Below are 25,774 nucleotides of genomic sequence, written 5' to 3'. Positions count from 1 at the left end.
ATTTGTTGCAAATACATCTAATACCACAGCTATTATCTGCCACAGATCAGATAACAATGAACTCTGTTTCTGATTTAGCGATTGAAATTCTGATTTAGAACTGTCATATTGTGGAATATTTTATTATGTTAATCTCTTTTTTTCACATTGGAAATTCGTATTTCAATCACGAACGATTGATTAGAAATATTTTGTCTAAAATATTCTTTTAAATATAAGTTCATTGTCTTTATTTTACCTTATGGATTTACTTACTTCACTTTTAATTTATAAACTTTTAAAACACTTTGTATTTGAATCCATTCCTTCCATTTTATTGCAAGATTAATAAAACGATATTCTAACTACTACTAACTGATTATGATAACCTATAAAAAACTAGTTAAACAACATTCTAACCTTTATTGATTCTGATAACCCAATAAAATAGCTAGTTACTACTGGATGCTTTCTTTGATGCTATCATTTTACATTCAGGAAATAATTTGAAAAGTTTCTAAGCATATATGATTCAGTGATGTTTGCAGTTGTTATCGTATATATTTTCAATGATATAACTGTAACTAATATCACATATCATTTTATATTGACGCTTATTCTTGTTAAATATGAAAGGAAAAACTGCGTTAAAAATATCTGAACATTTTTATGATGACATCTTAGTTATGATATGTTTATAATACTTAAAAGATAAAAATTAAGAGGTATTTAAATTTTATTTATAGCCGTAAAACTTAAAAATAATGTTATAATACTAAAAATAATCATTCAGTTCAAGAAAAGGAACTAATTTTTCCTTCATTACAGTATCATAAAATAAGAATACGAATTTATTTTTTCAAGATCTAAAAAAGATCGAAATAAAGGTTTCAATTCCTTTTCTCTTTGAATTTTCATGTTATAAAATAAAATTATCGAACTAATTTCTAGATCCAAATTCGCAATTCTCCTTGGTAATTTCATACATAAATTAAGAAGGCTTATGCTTTCTAGCTACAGCTGCTTAGGACGCTGGTCAATAAAAATCAAGATATTATTTTCTTTTAAAAAATAAAATAGAAAATTATTTCCAAGTTTATATCTTTACAGTGGACAAGAGACCTTAACATCAGAACAACAGGAAACAAGTTGAACATCATCATCTGATGTGCCAGATGCAAAAGTCATCCCGGCCAAAAAATCGTTTTTCAGACCTTTTGACCTGCATCAGCAAAGGCAGGCAACTTGTGATGGGAGCTATCAAATTCATGTTAACGTCTAAAGAGCACCTGAGGACATTTATTTGTTGATCGCGCACATGCCTTCAGTCCAAGGATACTATTTCATGTCAATTCTTTGGGCATAGAATTCAAAATCAGCGATACGGTAATCCAACAAGATGCCAAACTTACTGACAGCCTTACATATTTTTTACAATCATTGTTACTTTATTCTTTTTTTTTCAAGCCTGAAAGGAATTAACCTAAACTCACCTGCAGTAATTCATCAATATTATCCTTGTCATGTATACCACTCTCGGTACACGTGGCAAGGCTGACACTGAACTTCACTTCAAAGTTATGAGGCATTTTTGTCTAGAATATTATTTGGCAATAAACAGCAAGAAAAAAAGACAAGTTTTTATAGTCAACAGCATTTATCGGTTAAATGCACTAGCAGTTGTTTGTACAAGACTTATTTACCAAAAATATATTTGCACGAAAAAATTTGATGCTCATCGATACATTATCTTCTGTAGATTTTATTGTTTCATAAATTCAAAAAAAAATTAATAAGGTCGAAACATTAATAGAAGTGTTTTTTTAATTTTTTGGATTAATTTCCTTGACGAAATAAAAGTTTAAAAAACCCAATCATATCATTTTTTAAATTAACAAAACAAATTTTTAAAAATATTAACAGCATGATTAAAATTAAATTTCAAAGCTGTCAATGAAATTTTCCGTCAGTAACAAAATTCGAATAATTTTCGAAAGGATGAAATTCTAAAATGATTTAAATACATATACAAATAAAACGTAAATTTTTAAGCTACATAATCATTTCTGAGTTTTAAACGACTGAGAAAATTTCATAGCAAAATCCTATTTAGGTTCGATAAACGAAATATTTATTTGCAACAGAGGTTAGGCTTTATAAACAATCTTTGTAATTATAATAAAACCATAAATGAACTAGGTTAATTATACTTGATAAAATATCAATATTATCCTAATTTATTATTCATAGAATTTGTATTTTTTACCAACTTATTTACTTTGTAACTAGGAAAATAAAATTTCAATGTTTGCCGTCTCCTGTAAGCCTAGCGGCCTTGGGGAAGCTGCATAGTCAGCCTTAGTGGAAATCCGCCACTAATTGCCAACAATGGCGGCGAAGGGGATAAATTTGCTTTCTAGAGCTTAGCAAGAATTGCTATATTTTTTAAAAGTATTTTTTAAAATTCTTTTCATTGATAATTTACCATAATTATTTTACATTTGCAAAAAATTTGCATGTTTAATTTCCATTCGCGCATGTTTTATCTTTAAATTCCCTAAGACAGGTTATTATTATGATTATAATATGATATGCATTTATTTCAAAGTTAGCTAGAAACCCTGCTTTATTATTTTTTACATTTATCAGCAAACATTTATCAATTTAACATACATGAATTTACAAGCTTGAAATTTGCTTTTACAATTAAAATGCAAATAAATTAAAAAAATAATTACAAAATTAATTTGATTTAATAAACTTAGTAATTGGTAAGTTTATTAAAGCTTTGAAATTTACTTTTGTCAAATAATTATCAGTTCATTTATTAATTCAATCGTATCTTAGTTTCACTTGATGATGAATTTGATAAAAAATAATGTTCAGATTCCATAATAATTGAAACACAAATTTAAAACTACAATTTTTGAAAACATTTAACGCGGGAAAATATCTATTTTACACGATACAAATAAAAATACTTTTAAAGATTGTTTTCATTAAATTTATTCAAATATTTTATGCACAATCCAGAGATATTCTTGTCTGAATCAATAACCACTGTCATTCATAATTGCAGCTCCGGATCGCGGCCTCAGCCAGACGCAATTATTGAATCACTTGATACATTCGACAAACTGGATATTATTGTCATTAATATCCAGTAATTATATTAGTATCGAATATGCCGATCTTTGATGGAGCTACAATGGTAGCTAACGACGTAATGATGACATATAACTCCGGATGTTCTGAAACGATAATGATGATCTGCACCATTGGAGGGACGTATATTATCATTCACTGATACTGTTCGAAGCGTAACGTCGTGGCATTGGAATTGTATAGTCAGTCGCAGTTGAGGAATGGCGAAATAGCCATGTCTCTTAGAAAAGTTTTTTTTTTTAAATTGAAATAAATAAGATAGGTATATAAAAAAATTAAATGCATTATGATTAAATGAAAATAAATTTGATAGAATAAATAATATTCCAACATCGTGAATGCCGCATTGAGACTGAATATCAAATGAAACGAACTGTTGTTGTAAAGATTTTTTTTATCATGTGTGAACATGAGGTTGTTTTGGTTAGGAAGTTTTGAAGCTCAAAATCGCGTAGGCAATAAATAAAGCATAAATACCAATTTTCATCATCATCTTTTAATCGCAATTATTTTTTACCTGCTTTCATCAGTATTGCATTATTATTATTATATATGCTTCTTTGAAAGCAGATACGTTTTTAAAATGACTGATCTGCTTTGACCAGTATTGCTTTATTATTACGTATGCTTCTTTGACAGCAGATGCGTTTTTAAAAGGTTGACGTAGAACAATGACATCATAGCTGTTATTTCATCGCAAAATCGGTCGAGCTCGAAAACTTTTTTAGCCAGCTAGAAAAACTGAAAATGAAAGCTTAAAAAAATTATCATTATATATATAGAAAGAGAGAAAGAGGGATAGAGACCGACAGAGAAGTCTCGTGATTGTTTCAAACCGGTTTAAACCCTGGTTAATGACTTAAATTAATTAAGACAAATAATGACTTAAAAATAATAATGATCTCACATGATAACCAGAAATTTCCGATCGTAGATTTAATTTAATTTATTTTTATTTTTATTTATTTATTGTAAAGAATTTGATGAACGAATATGATTGACCAATAAGATTAATCTTCTTCTTCAGGCACTGCTGAAAAAAAAAATACTTTACTGTGCATAGGCACTGTGAATAGAAAAATACTTTATCTTAATTTGTTTAGAATCTATACATTAAGTATTATAATATTAAAATAATTAGTACAATAAGTAAATTAATTTTTTATTTATAATATATTGGAATATTAATTAGTTATTTAATTCGATATTTTATGATCCTCTTAATAAGCTTCATAAAATAAAAAAAATTAACGCTATATTTGTTAGAAATCTATTATTTCCTTATACTATTTCATAAAAAAATAAAGGTTTTTATTTGTAATTTATGATATTATTTCAACAAATAATTATTGCCAATTTTTCAAGAATTGTAATACTTTGTTCTTTCCGTGATATAGATAATAAATAAAAAACCAGCGGGAGTTCTCAACGAACGTTTTCTCACATAATCCTCAGTAAAGATTTTACTCCATTCCCACTTGTGGACCTTGGGTAAGGCCGAGTTTGCCTTGAATGCAATTGGAAAACTATAGTTAAGAAACACACATTTTTGACGGGAATCTAGGATTTTTAATGAATCTATCCTGAAAATATGCATTTGGGGCGCTTTTTTACAGACCGATTAAAACCAAAATTACACAAAAAAAACTACAGTTATTATCTTAAGATTACATATGGAATTTCATTGATTAAATTCATTGTATTTATGAGTTATTGTGTTAATATGCATGATAAAGTGCATGCCAGACAATCAGATTTTACAAATTTGGTTCAAAATTTGATAATAATATATATTTTTAGATGATAAAACTATGTACCAAATTTTATATACATATATTAAAAAGGGTTATTTTGAAATATTTTTAATAACATTTCTTTATGATACTTTTCAATCTCTAATGAGTCCAAAAATAACTACTTTATAAATAAATAAAATTTTTATTAATTAACAAATTCTATCAATGCGTAAATGATTTTATTCAAATATTTCTCTGCTTCTCTAAGCTGCTTAAGCACTATGAAACGCATTAGTTGAAAGGAAAAAGAAATAATCAATGCATTCGTCTCAATGACTTCATTACGCCATTGCAAGATAATAATACTAATTGCCAGTTAGAATGAAAATACAATAAAAAGATAAAACTGCAGTAATTACCTGTTCTAGCGGTTATCAGTGATGATATTGTTAATTATCCGCACAGGTATTGCTTTCTACGCAAATCATTAAATACTGTAACCGAAAAAATTTGTAATCATCAGTACAGTTACGGTTTAATTACTTCAATAAGATTTTACTCGAAAGGTGGGGGGGGGGGATTTTCATTTTTGAATTCTATGTGCGTTGGGTATTTTTTTCAAAACTGCTGACTTTCAGAATTGAAAGTGTAAAAATTAAGAATAAAATCACTCATAATTTGTTCCGTTTGCATTGAATAGTTGCTAATTACAGAAAGTGATGAGTTGGGTGAAATCTGAAGCTAATAATACTCAAACTGTAATACATCATAATGCAGACCAGAATTCCTTCGTGCACAGTATGGATGAAAATGTGTAGCTTGCAAAACGAAAAATCATTTTAGAATAATTTTAGCAGCATTAAATATAAATGAAAGAAAAGTTGTCACAGTTCATTGAGAGATAAGACCTAAGTATTTCCCAGTAGTCTAAAAGCAAACTCAAAATAATCAAAATCAGAGCTAACTGCATTAACTGCTATTCTTTCACAAGATAATGGAAGTAAGATTTAGTTTTTAGATTTAAGTCTCAAATACGAAATAAAAAAAAGGGAAATTAGGTTTTAATTCTTTGAATGATGAATTTTACGAGGAGTCTAGATACTAGGAATCTTATTGACAGCTATATTTTATTTTATTTATCAAATTGTAAAAAAGCAAGGACACATGAACTAAAAGTTTTAAACCCAATTTTCTTTAAGCAGTATATTTGATTCTCAATATGCCAATAAAATGGTACTTATTTCATGAAATTTTTTTTTGTATCTAATGATGAATAGTTTATTGAATTTAAATATCAATTGATTATATCATCGTTGATATTTTTGGAAGGAAGTTAATCTAATGATTTTATAAATGCAATCAGCTAGTAATGCTGCAAATTTATAAGGGTGAGAGAGAAAAAATAACAAAATAGTGAAATGAGAAAGAATTTACCATTAGCATTTATTTCTCGCTTCGAAACTTTCTTTAGATGTAAAATTCGAAAGTAATGAAACTTGTTTCAATAATTTATACCGAAGCAAAATATGAATATATGTTTGAATTGTTATAACAATGAATAAACTATACATCAGAAAACAGTCTCATATTACTAAAACTATTTTAAGTCAGTTCAATAGCACCTTTGAAGGAGATAAGCAGACCACTTCCTCGAAGTTGATCGTGATTGCATAAAAATAAAGAAATTCAAAGAATCATAACTCGATTAGTATTAACCCTTGAAAGGGCCAATTTTTTCTAGTCATATTATGTTAAAATATTTTTAGGCTTGAAACTAGAATAAGAAAAGGGATTCATTTAGCTTATTAGATCAATTTAATTTGATTAATTAATTAATAATTAAGTAACAAATCAAGACACATCATTTTGTCTGAGATAAAGAACTGAAGCATCTAAGTTTTTGACTTACTAAAAAAATTTATCAGAACTTATGCCAACCTACATAATTCCATATAAAGATTGATAAATTTGGTGGGAAGCATACTTCCCATGACCCTAGAAAGAGTTAAAGCAAATGAATGGAACTTTTTTTTTGGTTTAAACTGTTAATATGTCAAACATATTTTGCTAAACATAACTGTAGCGGATTGTACAAATATGAAGTCTTCTTGATAATATCAGCATTATATTTATCGATTTAAATAATAAAACATATAACTCTCCAGGACATTTAAAGTATTTCTCCAATAAGTGTTTCCATAAGTATTTTTCATGCAAATGTCTATTTCTAACAATATGGTCAGAGTGTTTCCATAAGTATTTTCCATGCAAGTGTCTATTTCTAACAATATGGCCAGAGTGCTTCCATAAGTATTTTCCATGCAAGTGTCTATTTCTAACAATATGGCCAGAGTGCTTCCATAAGTATTTTCCATGCAAGTGTCTATTTCTAATAATATGGTCAGCGTGTTTCCATAAGTATTTTTCATGCAAATGTCTATTTCTAACAATATGGTCAGAGTGTTTCCATAAGTTTTTTCCATGCAAGTGTCTATTTCTAACAATATGGTCAGACTGTTTCCATAAGTATTTTCCATGCAAGTGTCTATTTCTAACAATATGGTCAGTCTACTATTGAGAACATTCTGTATATACAAATAAAAGTTTTAATCTGCCAGATTGCAATAGGCAGCTGTTCTAAAAAAATGTTCTTAAATGAAATTTATTTATTTAATCAGACGCTTATTTTTTAGAATATTATTAAACTCTAACCCATGACAGATTTCCAACTAAGCAGGCTAGGCAGTTGTCTAGGGCAGTTAGCGCCTTCCATTAAAAAAACTTTATTTTATAAATTGCCAATTAAATAAGTTTTTTTTAAATATAAATTATATGGTTGATAAAATATTAGCCTAATAGTAACACTTTATCAAGTATAATTGGTCAAGTTTTTGCATTTTTCATTACGTTTACCTAATTATTGTCCTCCCGTTAATGTGATACGGAGAGGGGGAATGCCAGCTCAACCTCTCACCTGACTGGAGTTCAGAATTATAGGTCTGACCCGAAATACTGTTAGTTTCAGATCACTTTTCGACGATTCTATCTGACTAAAAGGTGAGACGTGGAATTTCCTTGTTAAACATAAACTTCTCTGTCACCTTTCCTCTCACCCCTATTTTATCGAATTCAACCCATCCTAAAGTAGGTGCAAAAGCGCGGAGGATTTTAGAATCCGTTGTCAAACACTATTATTCTTCGAGTCTTGATCCTCTATTTACTACTGCAGAAATAGATGGAGTGATTAACTCCCTTAAGCTTAATAAATCTCCTGGTCCTGATTGCATACAAAATGAAGCTTTGAAACGCATTCACTTGATGTTCCCCTGTTTTTTTTCTAAACTTTTTAATGCCTGCTTACAGCTTAGTACCTTTCCGCGCTCCTGGAAGGGAGCAAACATCTTTTTAATTCCGAAAAATAATGACTTCCGTGGTCCACATCTGGACAATTTGAGATGTATCAGCCTCCTACCAACTATTGGAAAATGTCTTGAAAAGCTAATTGTTAATAGGATTTCCTGGTTTTTGCACAGCAAAAAACTCTTAAACGAGACCCAGTTCGGTTTCACTCCGCAAAAATGTTGTGAAGATGCTCTCCTTTACCTGAAAGACGTAGTTGATAAAGGCAAGAAGAAAAATATGCTTACAATTTTGATTTTTCTTGATATCAAAGGAGCTTTTGATCATGCTTGGTGGCCGGCTATTCTCGTTTTGCTCAAAAATTTCGCTATTCCAAGTAACATATTTCATCTGGTCAGAGATTTCTTGAATGATAGGTCTGCCTCTCTTACACTCGGTCGTATTTCAGTTTCCCGTTCCTTGCAAAGGGGCTGTCCCCAAGGCTCCGTCTCTGGTCCACTTCTGTGGAATTTAATAATGAACAGCCTTCTTGCCAGACTTTCGAAGATCACAGGATGTGAAACCATAGCCTTCGCGGACGATCTGCTCATCTGCTTTCAGGGAAAATGTCTTGATGATATTTTTGAACTTGCTCAAAGCACATTGGATGATATTTTAAACTGGGCAAGAGATTTCAAAATGGAATTCAACCCGAATAAATCAAAGGTTATGGCTATTAAGAAAAAGAACGTGGACTTTTCTAGAAAACAACTATCTTTTGACAACATACGACTTGAAATGGTAAATGAAATCAAATACCTAGGGGTAATGCTTGATGACAAATTCTGTTGGAAAAATCATATTTTATATCTTTCCAAAAAATGTGAAAACATTCTGAAAGGACTTAATCGTGTCTCTTGCAACACCTTTGGATTGAAATCCAACGTTATTGGTATGATCTACAAACAGGGAATTGTTCCTTTTGTCTGCTATGCCTCTAGGGTTTGGGGTAATACTTTGAAAAAAAAGATTAACTGTCGAAATCTTCGTAGAATTCAAAGAAGAATTTTACTTAGAATTATACGTGGCTACAGAACTGTAAGCTACGAAGCCTGCTTTGTCATTTCGGGGTTTCCCCCAATTGACCTTTTCGTCATTCAAAATAAAGATTTCAAAGATAACGTTATAAAAATTACACAAGATTCCAAAGTGTCTTTTTCCAATCTTCCACATCCTGCTGAACGTGTTCCTATCGAAATTATCGATTATAAGGACAATGTTCTTAGCAATTTTCCTGTAGTGTGTTTTACTGATGGCAGTAAACTCAACCACCGTGTTGGACTTGCTTTTGTTGTGTTTCAAGACGCAGTTGAAATGGAACACTTTATGTTTAGAATTCCCGATGAGTGTAGTGTGTTCCAAGCAGAATTGCTGTGCCTCAGTAACTCGCTCAAATGGATCGTAAACCACTGTACTCTGTCATCTAGGTTCCTTATTTGTACTGATTCTCTCTCATCCTTATTTTTGCTTAGTAATGTTTCTTCCTGCAACAAAATTGTAGTGAATTTTCACATCACTCTTTACGAGCTTAAAGCAAGAGGAATTAGCATTTGTTTTTCTCATGTCCGAGGTCATTCTGGCATTTTAGGGAATGAAAGAGCCGATTGGCTTGCAAAGCAAGCTACAAAACTAAACATCATTGATCCTATGAGCATTCCCAAATCTCACATTCGTAATGAGAATCACAAAAAGACCATTCTCTTATGGAACGAGCTGTACCAAAATTCGTCAACTGCCTCTTTAACCAAATTATTTTTCCCCACAATTTCCCAAAGGTTGAATAACAAGCATTTTTTCAGTGATTTTCACTTAACAAAATTTCTTACTGGACACGGTAATTTCAATTACTATCTCAAGAAATTTGGATTATCGAACACTGATCTGTGCTCTTGCAGCGTGGGTGGAGTTCAAAATGTCGAACACTTGCTTTTTCACTGCTCCAAACTTACTGAAGGGAGAAGAGATTTTATTGTGGGTCTAGATGTCTGTAATATTAAGTTTCCACCTCCGCTTCATGTTTTGGTCGACAACAAAATGGCTTTTTTCTCATTCTGTAAATTTATTGCCTTTGCTGCTTCATTTTTTAATTAGTTTTGTTGTTTATTTTTCCTGTTTTTTTCCTTATTTTTATATGTACATATTTTTTTTCTATGTATGTAGTTGTTTCAACTTACCTCTGTAAGCCTTGTGCTGTACTTTGTGGTGCACAAGGATTAACTTATTATTAATAAAAAAAAAACACTAGCTATAATGTTCCTTTCAAATAATTCCTTTAATATAAACGGATGTTAAACTACATTAAACTAAGTTATTAGAATATTTATAAAATCGAGCATCTGCTTCAACATTATCGGGTAGAAAGGAAGTTACTGGGCAATTTGTATTCATAATAGATAAACCAAAAAATTTAAGATAAAAAAATTAAAAACAAAGGGAAAAGATAAAAATTTTTAACATAAAATAAACCATTAGAATTTTAAAAATAAACTAAAATGTGATATTTTAACTGACTATTTTGTTAAAAGAGGGACCTCATAATGTGCACTGCATAGAACCACTAAATATCTTAAATCTGCCGTTGAATTTATTAATTTATGCAGATATCAAGAAAGAAGAAAACAAGGACTTCTGCACTTTCAGAAATAACCATAAGGAAGGGGGGGGAAAGCCTTCTTGACAACTATGTATTCAACGACTGACAAAATATACTTTCAGGGAACACCGACTCCTAACATACATATTACATAAAAAGAAAAGATAAACTTTCATCATTCGCAAGGGAAACCTCCTTTGCATCGTTGATGCCTACTTTTCAACACATTCGTCTTCCTCAAACCCTAAAATCTACCCTCAAAGTAACTTCCAGAAGGAACAGCAGCCATATTCCAGAATATATATTCATTCCTTTACTTTTCGTTTCCAGTTGTTGGTATAGGGAGGGGGGGGGGGGAATCCACCTCTCCCCCGATATTGTGTCAAGTGATGGTCACGGATCGTCGCGGAAACATATGTCGAAGTAGTGAGCAAGTGACGTCTGACATACTTATAGTCGGCGCAGAGTGATGCATCAGTTTTGGGAAAGAAAGATATTTCCTTATCTAAAATGGTTCCGCTTTCTTGCGGGCTTAAAACTCGGCTCGCTTGATGATGGATAAGAAATAGATATTTTAAGTTTAAGGGGATCCTTTCTTTTCTTAAACGGAATTTCAGTGTATTTTAACACTTTTCTTTCTAAGATAAACTAAACAGTAAAAAATGAAAGGAAACTAAACACATGCATTAGTATTAGATAAGTGATATGTTTACTGGTTAAAAGATAATGAATGTATAATCATTCGAGAAGATAGTAAGTGTTTAAATAGCAAAAGAGTTTTCCTTTTCTGAAGTGGTCAGAGATATTAATGATAAACTGTACAATCTTCAACTGGGAAAAATATTGTTTTCATAATTTGAAAGATAATAAGAAATTTAAATCTTCATTAACTTTTAGTATGTACAGTATAAAGGAAGTAGAGTAATCATGAAAAAACGAATTGACGAATCTTCACGTTTTAGACATCCGTGAGATCGAAAAGCATATTTTTGGAAAATGTTCGTCTATCTGTCTATGACAAAGATAACTCAAAAACGTTTTGAACAAGATGGTTGAAATTTGATATACGGTCTTTACTCCAAATTTATTGATATCTATCAAATTTTGAGTAAAACATGCTCAGAAGAAGTCTGTCTGTCTCGCTGTTGAAACATAAGTTAACACAATAATTAGAAAACAAAGAGAGCTATACAGATAAAATTCGATACACAGATTTAACATCTATAGTACAGACACCTATCAAATTTTGAGCCAAATCCAACAACGGGTTGACTGTCTGTCGGTTTGGACATTCAGTAAGATATAAAAGCGGCAACTCAAACACTCGAAGACCAAATTTGATATATAAGTATATATTAAATTTGGTATGCGATTTGTAATTACAAGAGTAGTTTTATATCAAATTTTTGTTTCAATCGATTGAGAAAAACGCGTCTAAAACAGAAATTCGATTTTTGGATACTTTTAACCCCATGCCAGGGATCAATAGCCAAAAAAAAAAGAACTCGCCAAGGATGGCACGATAGAATCATTAAAAATGCTAAATTCAAGCCAAAAGTTAATATTTCGTAACTATTGTAGGCCATTGCCAAGTAAAGCTTTCTCTGGCAGGGCATGTTTATTACACAATATGCGGGAAAGTTTTTGAGAAAGCTCTCCCGCTGGTTTTTTTATTAAAACTTATACGTTTTAAAAATGTAAAGTAGCTAAATGTGTGCATTTAATTATGAGAAATTTTTATGAAATTTGAAAGAAATCGCCAAAAAAGTCAGATATGACAATTGGAAAATACCACTTTTAATTTTATAATTTATTAATAGAAACCTCATCATTGAAGTAAAAACTTGGATCACATTTCTCTTTTATATTTTTCATTATCTTTCAGACGCCGAGAAAATTTTCACCAATATCTAACAAAAGTACATTTAGAATTTCAACTTTGAACTATAAATAGAATATTACATCGATTGATTCAGAAATCATATCAATCGATTGCCCATCGTATTAACAGTATCAATTTAGTTAGCTATTTTGGCAACATTTTAGTTTTAGTTTAATTAAAAAGTTAGATGAGCTATAATTTATCCATAGAAAATGATATCATTTTAAATTATGTCTCCACAATAAACATAAAACATTTTTATTGGCAACTTAACTCTGCATATTGGCAAAATTACTTGGTGAAATCGGTCTAGTTATTGATGTAGGAAGTTGTGCCGATGTTTGATTTTGTAATATATCTTGAAAATGGAAATTATATTGAAGATGCGGATAGGCTATCGTTGACACTATATTCAGGGATTATAAACTTTCATATGAAATAAAAATTGGCAAAATCTGTTTAGTACTTTGAACTAAGGGATTCATTAATTGGTTTTCCTTTTTACTTTAATATATAGATTTCTATGGGTTTATATATTAAATTTTTGAATACTCTGAATATTAAATTTAAAAAAAATATTGCCTAAATAAAAATTTATAAAAATTTAGTCTCCTTTATCATTGTGAATTTTTTAAGCTCTACTAAAAAAAATGGAGCTAAAAAATAGGAGCATAGAGGGTTTAAAAAAAAATTAGAGCTAGTTTAGGAAGAAGCAATAAAGTTTTTAAAAATTGGAACGAATTTCAAGCAGCAAGGCTATATATCATCATTTAATAGATACGAAAATTTTTGTTAACATAATAAATGTCAAATATACTAATTTTAAGAACATATAAATACGCCTCATAACTGATTCAAAAAAGAGAAATAAACCAATTAGAAGAAATCAATAAAAATGTCAACAAATGAAATATAGTTTATTACATTGAAAAAATAATTCATTATGCCAAGAGGTGCCAACAACAGCACCCGAAATAGTTACAAAAACTTAATTACCATTTAAACATCGCCAAGTATCAGCAGTGAAATCATAAACATTGTTTCGTATTATTATTGTTGGAAGAAAGAGCAAATCAGGCGCACTTGTGCAATAAATATATCAACTCCAAAACTATGCTTTTGCAAAAAAAATAATAGAAAAATTTAATGGAGATTTAAATCTCTAATCCAAAACAGAGAAGCATGATAATATTTCATGCTTAGTTCTTTTATCTTTATTTTATTTTGAAAACTTACTCTTGGTTACAGCAGAGATAAATGCATGCACAAAAATTCGTAGTGTCGTTACAACATGCGTGATATAAATAAACACAATATAAAAGAAAACATAAAATGTGCATTTAGTATTAAAAAATTAAAAGTAAACTAAAACAAAGAAGAGTATTGTTGCAAAATACACTTTAAATTATTTTAGAAAATTTATCGAGATAAAAGAAAAAAAAAATTACGGAAAGAAAATCGCCATCACTGAAATTTTTATTTTTTGAATTTTAAAGTGGGATAAAAATAGAATTTTTGTAATAATATACTCCAATTTTGTAATAATATGCTCCAGTTGGAGCATATTATTACAAAAATTGAGAAAATATTTTTAAATCTTAATTGATTTTTAATTTAAAATTTCATTTGAACTTCGAAAAATACTGCATTTTTAGAGAGTAGCTATAACCAAGAATTAAAATGCCAAATTAGTAGTTCTAAATCCAACGTTCTGTCTGAACAAATTTTTTCATCATGTATGATGCACGACGGAAATTATAGATGATATTCAATCTATAAACATTATTACTTTGAAATTCTGATACAAGACTTTAGCATCTTAATTATAATTAAATAAAATGTTGTGCAAAAGACTTATTATTATTTAATTTTGTGTGGCAAACTACATACACATATGATGTTTTCAATGGCAAACCGTAAAGTCATAGAGAGATAATTAGTTTCTATTTGTATAAATGAGACTTTACGTTATTTGTGTAGCAGATTCAAAAATATAGTAAACAATTATGTACAAAATTGAGTTTAAATAAGAAAATCCTGAAATGAGCATATAAAAAAAAGGCATATAATTATTATGATTTCCTCGAATGATGTAGAAAGAGCTTAACTATGTGTCATTAAAAAGAATGTGAAGAAACAAACTGCTATATTTTATAGATAAATTAGTTTGGATAAGAATAAAATTTATTCACAAAATTGTATCTTTTCACAAATAGCAGATAATCCAATTTTGGGACAGAAATATACAAATACAGAGTAAACACCTGTTTCTTTTCAAAAATAGTGACGAAAAGTTTCTTGACTACCAAACCCTTGAGAAAAAAATTAATGGCATTACTTTTCATGTTCCTTTTCCATCAACAACTTCCTTACCCCCTACCTTACAACTAAAGAGAACTGTTACCACCTACTGCAGCGTGGGAATGTCTATTCCCCACGGAATGCACTTCACAGGTTTCCTGCGAAGCCTATTCCATTTGAAAGGTTGCGGGGATTTATGTCAGTCTTAACAAAGTGATAGAAGGGAAAGCTAAGTATCTGAATGAAAGAACGGTATGCTGAGACACTTGTGTATAAGTAGGCATTTCTTTTCCAAGAAATAAGCTCATAGCTTACAGTTTGGATTTGAAATAGTGTAAAGGTATCGTTGATAAAAAAAAATGTTGGATATGTTAACGAAAGAATTATAATTTGCTTTAAGATCTTCTGAATCTGATGGCTGTTAGCTCTCTGTTAGTAGCAATATCTACGGATAAGCAAAACAGATAATAATTCATATTTTTTACTTTTCTTTTAATTCATTTCAATTTCCAAGCAGAACACTTATTTACATAAGCATTAAAGTAATTGTTATTTTTAAAAATTTTAAATTATTGAATCCATGATCTGAAAGTTGATTTTATATTCCTGAAATTTATTACGATCATGTATGGAGGAAAATGATTCGACTAATGGAAAGTTTAAAGTAGCGAAATAAACAGGTTTTTATTTTTTCGTATACGAAATATACAGGAAATCGCCAAAATCGCCAAAAAATTCAAACTCGAGATGTTGGCGAATGTCCACTTCTCAGACCTTTCTGAATCCAAAAAAACTATTTTTGGCATTATGATTATTTGTCTTTGAAAACGATAACTCAAAATCGCTTCAAACTGGAAGTCTGAAATTTGATTTGTAATTACGAATAAATTTACAGATTTCTTTCAAATTTTAAACGAAATTTATACACAATAAGTCTGTTTGGCTGGCTGTACGGATGCAAGTGAACTCAATGACTTCAAAACGCAAAAGTGTTAAGTAGATAAATTTTGATACACAGATTCAGCATCTAAAATATGGATATCAAATTTTGAAGCCAGTCCCTTAAATGGTCTGTTGGTCTGGATTTTTGCATGCATGCAAACGCAATGATTTAAGTGAATGAAATTCGGTGCGTTATCTTCAATATATCAAATTTTGCCATCAACTGGCCTGGAAAAAGGAATCCAAAATACATATTCTCGTGATAAATTCAAAATGCTAGATTCTTGCCAAAAACCTATATTTCAAAACTATCGTTCACCAACATAACAAAGTATTCACTCAATGTTACCCAGGCTTACAAAGGTACACAATTTTAAGAATTGTGGTGATATTCGAAGTATGCGAGAAGATTTCACAGAGACCAGTTTCATTGGTACAATATAGGATTTTAATACATTAGTATTCACTTCTTGATAATTCTTTTAAATGTGCTGCATTTAAGAACTTAATAGAATCTACTGGAATAATAATTTACAAAATGTCATAAAACCTATGTTGCGGTTTCATGGAAGACTTTTGGGCGTGCTAGGGTATTGTGAAAATTTGATGAAAGAAGGAAACTTTAGACCTATTCTTGGCTATCAAATCACGTTTCATTATTACAACGTATTTTCTAAAACAGTCACTATATTGCTTTAAAGCGGGAAGTGCCTTTAAGAATAATTTATCAGAAACGCGGAATAAATATTTAATAATTAAAAACAAATAAATAGCAATGAATTGAAAATTCTTTCTTCTTTTAAAGCGATTCCCTTTCTTCCAAAAATTATATTGTCTAATAGAACACCATGATGGTAAGACTATATGATTTTAGACTTTAGAGAATGTAAGCAAACAAAAGACACTCTTTTAACTTAGCTATTTTATTAAAAAAAAGTTAAAATTGTAAAAAAATGCAAGAATTGAGTTAGTAAATTCGATTTAAGAAACTATCCTGGTCAGTAATCTTCAAGATTAAAAAAATTATTTACAATAATTTTAGATAATCAATATGAAAAATAATTCAAATTTTTATTAGATCATAAAATGATTTTTATATTAATTCTTGACTATTAATGAAGGCAGGCACATTTCTTTATAAGAACCGGCATGAAGTCCCAAGATTGAGAATCCCCCTCTTATTATGATATTTTGGAGAGTATGTATTAAAGTATGTATCTCCAATCAGTATGTATTAGAATAGACGTCTATAAGCGTTAGAATGAAATTTAATCTTATTTCAGAAAACAACATCAAATGACACACTAATGCGAATAAATAAATATAATTATTATAACTTTTATATTTCTGTAAAGCGATATAAAAGAAGTTCACAGGTATACATTTTTTTAATATAAGAAAACTCTATTTACCTCAGCTTTTTCGGTGGACGTGACGATGTTCTTGTCCTCCATTGTCCTATACTGGACATTATCTTCTCGGTTTCGTGAATGGAAGAATTCTTCACTTACTGCAAATGTGATCAAAGAGACAAAAACAATCAGAAGAAACCCAGTTCTCCAATCAGTCCACTGCATCATCAGGTTAAATCTGCTTCTGTTAGCTCAAGACATCCAAGTGTCCAGCTGTATCGCATACGACAGCACGAAACGTTGCCCCTAGAACAAAAAACAGCATTGGTCATTTTTGAACTTGAATTCAATTTCAGATTTTAGCTTTTAAAGGTTTATAAGACAGCATTTCTCGTTGTTTATAGATTTTTTTTCGTTTGTGATCGTAATATTCTAATTCATATTTGATTATTGTCTAACCATTGCTTTATTTTCTTTATCAAGCAGTGGGAATTTTCTCCCTTCACCTTTCTGGTATACTTATGTAATAGTATGAATCGCTAGATTCATAGTACAGAGTGTTCATAAAGTCTTTTTCTGACTACAAGACATTATTATAAAAGGATCATTGAATATAATAATGTAAGATATCTACCATGAAATAGTCATATCCTTATTTTTTTAATTTACAGATAGCGCAATGAATGCAAAAATAATGATTTTACATTCAATTGTTACCAAAATAGCGTCAACGAAGGAAAAAGTTTAATATATTCTTTTGTACCATGAATTTAAATTTTAAGTTTAATTCAGGACAAAGGATTTGAAACATCTGTACCCTGTATTAATTGAAATAATTGATACATTCAAAGTCATAATTGCAGATGATTATCTAGTGTGACAGCCGAAACACTGGACAATACTTAGTGCGATTAGGAATGCCTTTTTGACATTCATTGAGTTATCAAGGGTTAAACACATTGAAATTTACCGACATAAGTGGTTTTATTAAAAACTTCATAAACATTTTTACAATATATCGAAAACAAACATATCCAAATGATAATAGCCTTTTCACAATATTTTTTTGCAGAAAAGAAAAATCTCTATGACTACCCTAAACAATGAAATGAATTGGAAATGTATTTTCTTTCCTTTGAATAACTGATCCCGAAATTTGATACATCAATACAATGATGTGAACAAAAATATTGAAAATAAAGTAGCATATATAGTTCAATTATAAAATAACATATATAGATCAATTATATAGTAATATATATATTTCAATTAAAGTACGTATATAGTTCATTAATATAATTCAATAAAAGCACACATTATAAACCTATCATTTTATAATCCAGAAAAATGGCATTTTTTACAAAATTACTTTAAAGTATTAACATTTAATCAATTAAAATAGGCTAGGTTCATATATGTTTCATTAGTTCACTTAGTTATTTATAAACAACGAGCCTCTGCTTCAATAATAATGTGTACAAAATGGGTGCAGGTAGTCTGGAATCATAATAATTAAAAATAAATATATTTTCAAAAAGTAAAAAAAAAAAAAAAAAAATTTAAGATTAAAAACTATGTGAAAATGTGAAACTAAACTATTAATCTGATTAAAAGAGCGGTTTCACGCGTACTGTCCAGTGGCGCAATATACATAAATCCATCACTGAACAGAAGATGTTATTATCATAATTAGATTAGTAACATACAAACGAATCCCTAGTTTGCTGTTTATTTTTATCCAAGAAAATAAAATTACCATTCTATTTACTCATATCAATCATTAAATTCGAAATAAAATAGCATATAAGAACTTCAAATCTGAGTAAATATAATTATTAAAATAGATTTTACGAGTTTGTTTATTATTATGCACCTGCAGTAAATATTAAGAACAAGTTAGAAAAATATAGATATATAAAAAATTTATATTGAAAATATATTACGAAAAAAAATTCAGCTTTATCCAGATTATAAAATTTCAAACGAAAACAATAGAAATTTATTAGGGATATGCTGTACATTAATAGGCTTTAACAGAGAAAAAAAATTTAGCAGTGTTGAGAAAAAAATTCTAGAAGAGTCTTGAAAAAATATCCATTGCAAATAGCAAATTTGAGCTATGTTTCGTTTTCTATAACCAATAAAATCTTTATTGCAAACTTTCAAATAAAACCGGTATTATTGCAATATAAATTCATATCACTTTATCTAAATATAAAGGAGCATAATAATATTTAGAAACATGTAGCATAAGAACATACAAATATAAAATCTGTAGTAATAAAAATATAAAATTATTATTTTCTGTCTGAGTGATTATTGTAACAGCTAGTTGATAATGGTGTTTGGAAGAAAAATATTTTATACCCTTTATTAATAAAAAAAGGCCCTGTCTATTTACTTCTTTATCACTAAATCTTCAATAACCTTTTTCTTATTTTTTAGCACGTTGCTGTGAAGTGCACCTTAAATTTAGCGATGAATTAAGTGGCCTCGCATGTCCTGGGGACGTAATATTCATAGTGATTATCTTAGCTGAAATCGGAACATTTAGAAAGGGGGTCTGTATAGATTGATAATAGATACTTTAAGACAGATAAGAGACCAGCCATTCAGATTCGCAAAACATGTCAGATAAAACAGTAACGAGTGTGGTGAAAGCTTATAAGCCAGTTAACAGCTACACGACCCGAGCAATTGTTTTTGTATTGTGGTCATGTTACTGGACTGCGAACCACAAGGTACCAGGCTCTATCCTCGCTCATAACAATTCGCCACATTGGTGACCCGGACGCGATCCTTCAACCTTCGTACAGCTGCTGTGGCGCCATCTACCCACAGCAAAACCAAAGTCGTCAGACTCATTTGACGTAGCAATACAAAAGGCCGCAGCAACCCAAAGTCATCAGACTCACTTGACGCAGCAACAACAACCACTCACCCAGACACGCTCGCCATAACACTTGGCGCTACTCAAATGCTCAAGTTGGTAGACATTAGAATTCACAGCCATATCGTTCGTCTCACCTCCGACTCACTGGAGGGAGAGTCTGTGGTAGGGATTGCAATACCTGACCAAAATTTCAATACCGGTATTCGGTATTTTTCAGATCTTAATACCGGGATACCGGTTTTAATACCGGTATTAGAAATTTTAGAAAAATAAAGAAAACACAGGTGTTTCTTTGTTTTATTTGCCAGTTTCATTAGAGAGTGTAAATGTTACAAAAAATAATTTGTAACTTATAAAATATAACAGTATATAAAGAGTCGCAAAAAAGTAAAGGAACATCTTACTTAATTAAATCATAAAAAAAGTGTAAATATCACTATTCAGTCTGTGGTACTATTAAAATTTTTTGAAATTTGATAATAAAAAACATAATGCATCAATTGTACTATCATTAAGCCTGAAAAGTAATTTTGTGCAAAAATTACCAGCTGTCAAAAACGCTCTTTCGGCATCTACGCTGGTTGGTGGTACTGTTAGGAATAAGCGATATACTTTTTCCAAGTATTTACCTATATATCCCTCATCTTCAACTAAATCGATTTCTCGTCGGGTGGTTTTTGATATAGCTGATTTCTGTATTGTAGTTTGGTTCTTTGAAATTTTTTTTATCTATCGCTAATTCTAATTTTTGTTCAAGAGACAATTCATTTTCACTATCGACATTGATGTCATCATAATCTTCGATAAGTGAACCGTATTCTTCTGAATGTGTATAGGTTTGTGGGTAAAAACATTTAAGAAAATTTACTATAAACTTAATCAGATTTGAATTGGTTATTTTCTTTTCTTCTTTTTCATTTTTAAAATCATTATAATTAAGTAAATACTATAAGACATTTTCTATTTCGGTATGCCTTTCAACTGTGTCATTTTTCAATGTAATATATAATTCTTCAGATAGTGATGTGCGCTGTTCTTTCAGTGACTGCAACATGAAATTTATTGTTGCATTAGCTGTTAATAAATTAGAATCTCTCTGACATAATGCCTCAACAGTCAGTTTTATTGGAAGTAGAGCTGATGCAGTTCTGGATATTGAGTCGAATTCACTATCTGAAAAATTAATTTACGAGTTGAAGTCGATTATTGCTTTTTGAATTGGATTTCTCAGTTTCAAAAATCGTTCCATCATTAGGAGTAAACTGTTTCAACGTGTTTTAGAATCTAATATTAACATATATTCTGTTTTATTTTCAGTTAGCATATATTTTAGTAATATGTCATTTTTTATAGGGGAACGTTTAAATATCTTAACAATTTTTTGAACTTTATAAACTATAGGAAGCAATTCGTGATTGGTTAATATTTCATCCTCATTAGAAATATCTTCTTCAGCAATGAGATTGTCATTATTTTCATTATCAATATCACTCACTCTCACTCTTACTCTCTTCAAAGTTGGAATCCGAAGTTTCTATATCCACAGTATTTGGATTCTTCTGTTCTTTATTTTTTAATATCTATTACTCCTAATTGAATTCCATCAGCATAACACAATTGCTGATTTGCACCAATCAACTTTCTAATTTTGTTCATAACTGTTGCTCCATTAGTCGTTATGGATACAATATTTTCTTTCAGGGATAATCCATGTTTCGCTAATTTAGATTTAAGCAATTAATTAAGCCATTAATTTCGTCCATTAGAGAGATATAAAAGCAAAAACGTATACTATTTTGCTATGTTGGCGATTCCTGAACATTTAGTGGAGACAATTTTAAAAATTTCTAGTAAATACCGAAAAACCGGTATTTAAACTTGTGAATACCGGTATTACAAAATCGTACAAATAGCTCAAAATACCGGTATTCGGTATACCGGTATTGCAATCCCTATTCTTTGGTGAAAGCTTATAAGCCAGTTAATAGCTACGCTACCCGAGCAATTGCTTTTGTATTGTGGTCATGTTACCGGACTGTGTACCACGAGGTCCTAGGTTCTATCCTCGCTCATAACAATTCGCCACACGAGTATAATGCATAAAAGCATTATACTCATTCATAAATCATAAAAACATTATAGGCATTCATAATGCATAAAAGCACTATGCACATTCATAATGAATAATCATATTATACTCAAAATTTGAAGTCTTTGTAATATAAAAAAATTATAGTTACAGCAGATTAAAAAAACTTCTGAAGTTTATGTAGAGAAGTGTCGTGCTTGAAAAATTAAAAATATGCCTAATATTAGTATTCGACGGAATGGCAACTCGCAGGTAAATAAATAAAATGATTTAAAATATGTAAAATATTTTCATTCATTTAGAATAGACAACAGAGCACAAAAGAAAAATATATTTACTATACAATCAAGCATATTTTTAAATTAAAAAAATTAACTTTTAAAATCATTTTTATGGTATCTTCTCTGAAAGGTTTTTATAAGATTTGTCAACTAAGTTTATAGAAAATTAATAAATAGTTTGGATTTGTATAAAGCACAAAATATTTATGAATTTCAAGTGTATTGATACAAATTTAGTTATTTCCTCGGGCTTCTTTAATGTTAATTGTATATTTTAAAATAATCAGATTTTCCAAGATACGCACAAGGAAACACTAGATATTGAGGAGGAGAAAGATAGTGATGGTGGAACGAAATGTCAAAAACTGTTATTGCTCTGGTTACTATGATAACTTTATTAATTATAGTAAATCCATGCTAATCATGTTCAAATGATCCTTAATTATTAATCAATGTAGAGTAACCCAATTCCATGCACGGTAAGAATTAAGTAAGAAAAATCATCTGAAATGAAATCAATTAAAAAACATTTAAATATTGAGCTCTTAGTATGAACAAATGTAGAATAACTATATATGATAAATGTTAGGAAAGGAAATTTATCAGAAGCGAAAATAAATAAAAAAATATTAATATATTTTTGTATTTTCAATATGTAGTTCTCTTTGGGAACTAGCATAGATAGACTATTCTACATATAGTAAACGCTATAAGGGAAAATTCTTCAGAAGCTAAGATTATTTTTTAAAGTTTCAATGTTGAGTTCTCATTGGGAGCTAGTGCAAAACGATTGTATTTTACGTATAACATATGTTAAGAAGGGTAATTCTTCAGAAGCCAAGATAATTCCAAATTTTTTCAATTCTGAGCTCTCATTATTAATTAGTATAGGATGACCCTATTCTGCACATGGTAAATGTTATAAAAGAAAAGTTTTCAGCTAATTCAGCTAAAAGCTAATTCAATAAAATTTCAATAATAAACTCTCATTGCGAACCAGTGTAATATGATTGCATCCAACATATGGCAAATACTACTAATGAAAAAAATTCTTTAAAAGCCAAGCTAATGCAAAATCTTCGGCACTGAATTCTCAAAAAGAATGAATGAAGAAAATGCTCCAAATCTTAGTAACGATAATTTTTAAAAATATATGAACTCTCATTTTTTTCCTATATTAAGTTAATTTTATTCAATTTATTATAGACAGCTGATTGCAAACTTTAAAATTTCTCAAAATGAGCTTTTTACTTATGGTTATGGAAAATGGTTTAATCCAATATACTTCATGCAAATCTGAGAAATTTTTCACGTCTGACTACGACAGTAAAGACCAGAGTACCAATCCATCCTTGTTCATTTAATTATATCATTTAACTGTTTATTCACTGTATCACATACTATATGTTTATTTTATGGAATATATGGCTATTTAAGGTTGTATGATCCTTTATATTCACGAACTGTTCTAACTAAATAGACCAGATACTATGAGGAAGTTTTACACAAACGAGTTTAGAATCGAAGATGCTGGTAGAAAAGATAAGAGGTGTTAGTAAAATCCAAAATAAATAAATTAGTATTAAATTTAATGAAATAATTAATTAAAAAAATACTATAAAAAGAAATAAATAGAAAAAAACTGAAGGAGTACGCACAAATTGAAAAACAGGAACAATTATACAATTAATACTAATTTTCTACATAAAAGTTGGGATGTCGCAGTCGATCCAATGCAACTAATCACTTTTTGAGACAAAAAAAAAAACTGAATAACCTTTACTTTCATTTATATTTAAATCATTTAGCTCAGTTTTAAAAAATAATTTCTTTTCTTTAGTATGAGCTGTTTGATTATAAGACAAAGTAGAGATATTTAATCGGATAATGAAATTTTACTGCAATATTGAAAATATAGTCGAAGCTTGTAATTGTCTGGAGTAAACGGAGACGCCTCCATAGAAAAACACACTTCCAACTATAACAGTGAAAAAAAAAAAAAAAAAGGATAATCGCAACGAAAAAATTGTAATATATTTGTCAAATTCTAATAATTTGATGAAGTATTATGCAACTATTTTTAAATTTATTAATTTCTAATAAAAAAACTAAATAATGGAACGTGTCTGCCTCGACTCGTAAACGTAAATATTTACAAAAACTCAATAAAATTCTCGATAACATAAACGAATTTAATTGAAGATAACTTAACTGCGAAACCATAAGTTGCTTCCAAATTAAGATAAGAAAACCAATTACAGAAACTTACTCACAAAGAACGCCTTTACCGAGCCGAAATATATAGTAGGTCGACACCGGATTGGTATTGCTACAGTAAACATTGGTTTCTTTGACCTGGCAAGTTGATTTTTAAGCTGATAAACTCATTTACAGAATCGAGCCGCAGAAACTCTTGCCGGCCTTACTTGACGCATGGTTTTGAAATGTAATTTATGACTGAGTTTTGCATTGGTGAAACCAACCCATTAATCAGAAATTCGTTACAGAAAAAAAGAAGAAGACCACATACAGCTCTGGCGTCGTAAAAATTTATCATGGTTCTTAAGAACCCTACTTAACACAAATCCTTCAGATCATATATTCATTCCTCAACGTAATAATCCTCTTCAGCGTAGCCGAATGAGGTTAAATACTTCACTTGTCAATTAAAACATAAAGTCAGTCTACCTGCTGACTGAAATACAAAATGCCGCTGAAAAGCTTACAAATGGCGCACAAAGTATGTTTTGAATTTGGAGGAAATATTACATTCTTTTCACATCTCGAACTTGGAACTGATTATCTTTTGATTTATTAATGTTATACTTCTAAAATCAGCAATGTTTCTTGTTTCACGTTTTGTGAGTACCACAAAAAAAAGACGTCCTCTGAAGTAACAATTATACTACATTAAAATACTAGAAAAAATCCTTTCATACGTTTGTGGCCAAAATTAATTCTTAAGGAAAACGCAGTTGCCTGAATAATTTTTTTAAGAAAAAATAACAAACAGTATGAAGGACAGATAAACGAAAGGGAGCATATACATTTGAAAAAAAATGTATGTTTATAAAACAAGAATGAAAAGAAAATAATAAAAATTGTTCATATTAAAATAAATATTCTTTCATTTTATTGTGAGAATATTTTCCTTACGGTAAC

General features: G+C 29.6%; 1 protein-coding gene across 4 annotated transcripts in view; it reads right to left on the bottom strand.

Moving 5' to 3' along the window:
- Nucleotides 1–25,774, bottom strand: part of LOC129965919 (matrix metalloproteinase-21-like) — a 150,260-nt gene that overhangs the window by 41,614 nt on the left and 82,872 nt on the right. For all 4 annotated transcript variants that reach the window (XM_056080202.1, XM_056080201.1, XM_056080205.1 and 1 more), the window contains exon 2: nt 17,410–17,655. In XM_056080202.1, the coding sequence (XP_055936177.1) occupies nt 17,410–17,577 (168 nt within the window). In that variant the 5' untranslated portion in view covers nt 17,578–17,655. The remainder of the gene's footprint in view (nt 1–17,409; nt 17,656–25,774) is intronic.

Source organism: Argiope bruennichi, chromosome 4 (genome assembly GCF_947563725.1).
Source record: "Argiope bruennichi chromosome 4, qqArgBrue1.1, whole genome shotgun sequence".
Classification (NCBI taxonomy): domain Eukaryota; kingdom Metazoa; phylum Arthropoda; class Arachnida; order Araneae; family Araneidae; genus Argiope; species Argiope bruennichi.
The sequence above is the reverse complement of the archived record's forward strand: the minus strand, read 5'-3'. Positions and strand labels throughout refer to the sequence as shown.